The following is a 1,555-nucleotide window of genomic DNA, read 5'->3' as shown; positions in this document are numbered from 1 at the left end:
CCGAGGTTGCCTCCGGTCCACCGCCGCCGCTCGAGAGTCCCGTTCCTCAGGCCCGGCCCGACTCCATCCTCACCTGTGAGTTCTGCGAGTTCAGCTCCGGCTACATGCAGAGTCTGCGCAGACATTACCGCGACCGGCACGGAGGAAAGAAGCTCTTCAAATGCAAGGACTGCTCCTTCTTCACCTGCTACAAGTAAGAACCGCCGGAGAACCACACACTGGGATCATCTTTATTTGTTTACATTCATGCATTTGGCAGACACTTTTATTCAGAGCGACTTCCATTGCATTCAAGCTATACAGATAATTAGTTCATGCTTTCCCTGGGAATTGAACCCGTGACCCTTTCGGTGCGAGCGCTCATGTGCTGTTGTTTCAGCTGCAGGTGTTTATCATGAGCCGTGTGGTTAGGCTGTTAAAAGAGTAATATCAGGGCTAGGGTTGCAAAGGGGTGGAAAATTTCCGGAAAATTTCCAAAAATCCCTGGAATATTCCAAAAAAATCCTGGAAAGTTTCCAAATTTTTTTAGAATATTTCCGAAATTTACTGGAAATTTTTCACGTTTTTGCAACCCTATACACGACACAGGTAAACAAATCAAATATTTAATCTGTTTTAGTTAGCTTTTTATTTTGTTTCTCTTTTGAAATTTATTTTAATTTTATTTTACATTATAAAATGTTTATTTTAGTATTTTTAATTTTTTTAATTATTTAAATATTTTATTATTTGATCATTAGCTTTTCATTTAGTTTTTTCATTAGTTTTTATTTTTTAATTATTTGAATTTTTTATTTTTTTTTAAGTCTTTTTTAATATTTAGTTTTATTACGTGTTTGTTTTGATTTGTTTTTATTTTAAAATTTAATTTACATTTTTAATCAACTCAATTTTATTTCTTTATTTTAATTTTACATTTTTACGATTTATCTTTTCTTAAGAAAGATACTTTTTATTTTGACATTTATTTTAATTTTATATTTTTAATTATTAATAATTACCTTTTTGCAACTCATTTTAATTTTTGTTTTATTTTGACTATATTTTAATATTACAATTTTAAGATTTAATTAATTATTAGCTTTTCATCAACCCATGAACCCCAGTTTTGGAAACATTGGTCTAGAGTAAGATAGTTCTAGATTGGACTGTAACAGGACAACACCATAGATGTGGCTGACTCTCTAGTCTTCTGTGTGAGAGTAGTTATCATGTGGGTGTGTGTTGTGTGTTGCTCAGGTCCACGTTTACGCTGCATGTGGAGGCTGGTCACACCAGCGGCCCCGAGGAGACGCCCAAAGATCTGCGCTGCCCCTTCTGTCTGTACCACACCAAACACAAGAGCAGCATGATCGACCACATCGTCCTGCACAGAGGTCAGTTACTGAGGAAATTCTGATCATGAGATATTTCTCCTCTTTATCTTCCTTGTTTCAAAATGCAACTTCCTCAATCGAATGGTTGTTTTGTTTTGTTTTGAACATGCTATTGTTGGAATGTAACAAAGCACACGCAGGTGAGACACTACATGCACACACACTCTCACACACACACA

The 1,555-nt window shown here is 35.8% G+C and overlaps 1 protein-coding gene across 1 annotated transcript in view; it reads left to right on the top strand.

Annotated features, from left to right (window-relative positions):
- The window catches only part of LOC107717752 (zinc finger protein 462-like), a 50,227-nt gene that overhangs the window by 42,703 nt on the left and 5,969 nt on the right, over window positions 1–1,555 (top strand). Inside the window, exon 9 of the mRNA XM_016524587.1 lies at window positions 1,240–1,376. Coding sequence (XP_016380073.1) covers window positions 1,240–1,376 — 137 coding nt within the window. The remainder of the gene's footprint in view (window positions 1–1,239; window positions 1,377–1,555) is intronic.

This window comes from Sinocyclocheilus rhinocerous, unplaced genomic scaffold (genome assembly GCF_001515625.1).
Source record: "Sinocyclocheilus rhinocerous isolate Xijiao unplaced genomic scaffold, SAMN03320098_v1.1 scaffold693, whole genome shotgun sequence".
Taxonomy (NCBI): Eukaryota; Metazoa; Chordata; class Actinopteri; order Cypriniformes; family Cyprinidae; genus Sinocyclocheilus; species Sinocyclocheilus rhinocerous.
This window is presented reverse-complemented; position numbering and strand designations above follow the sequence as displayed.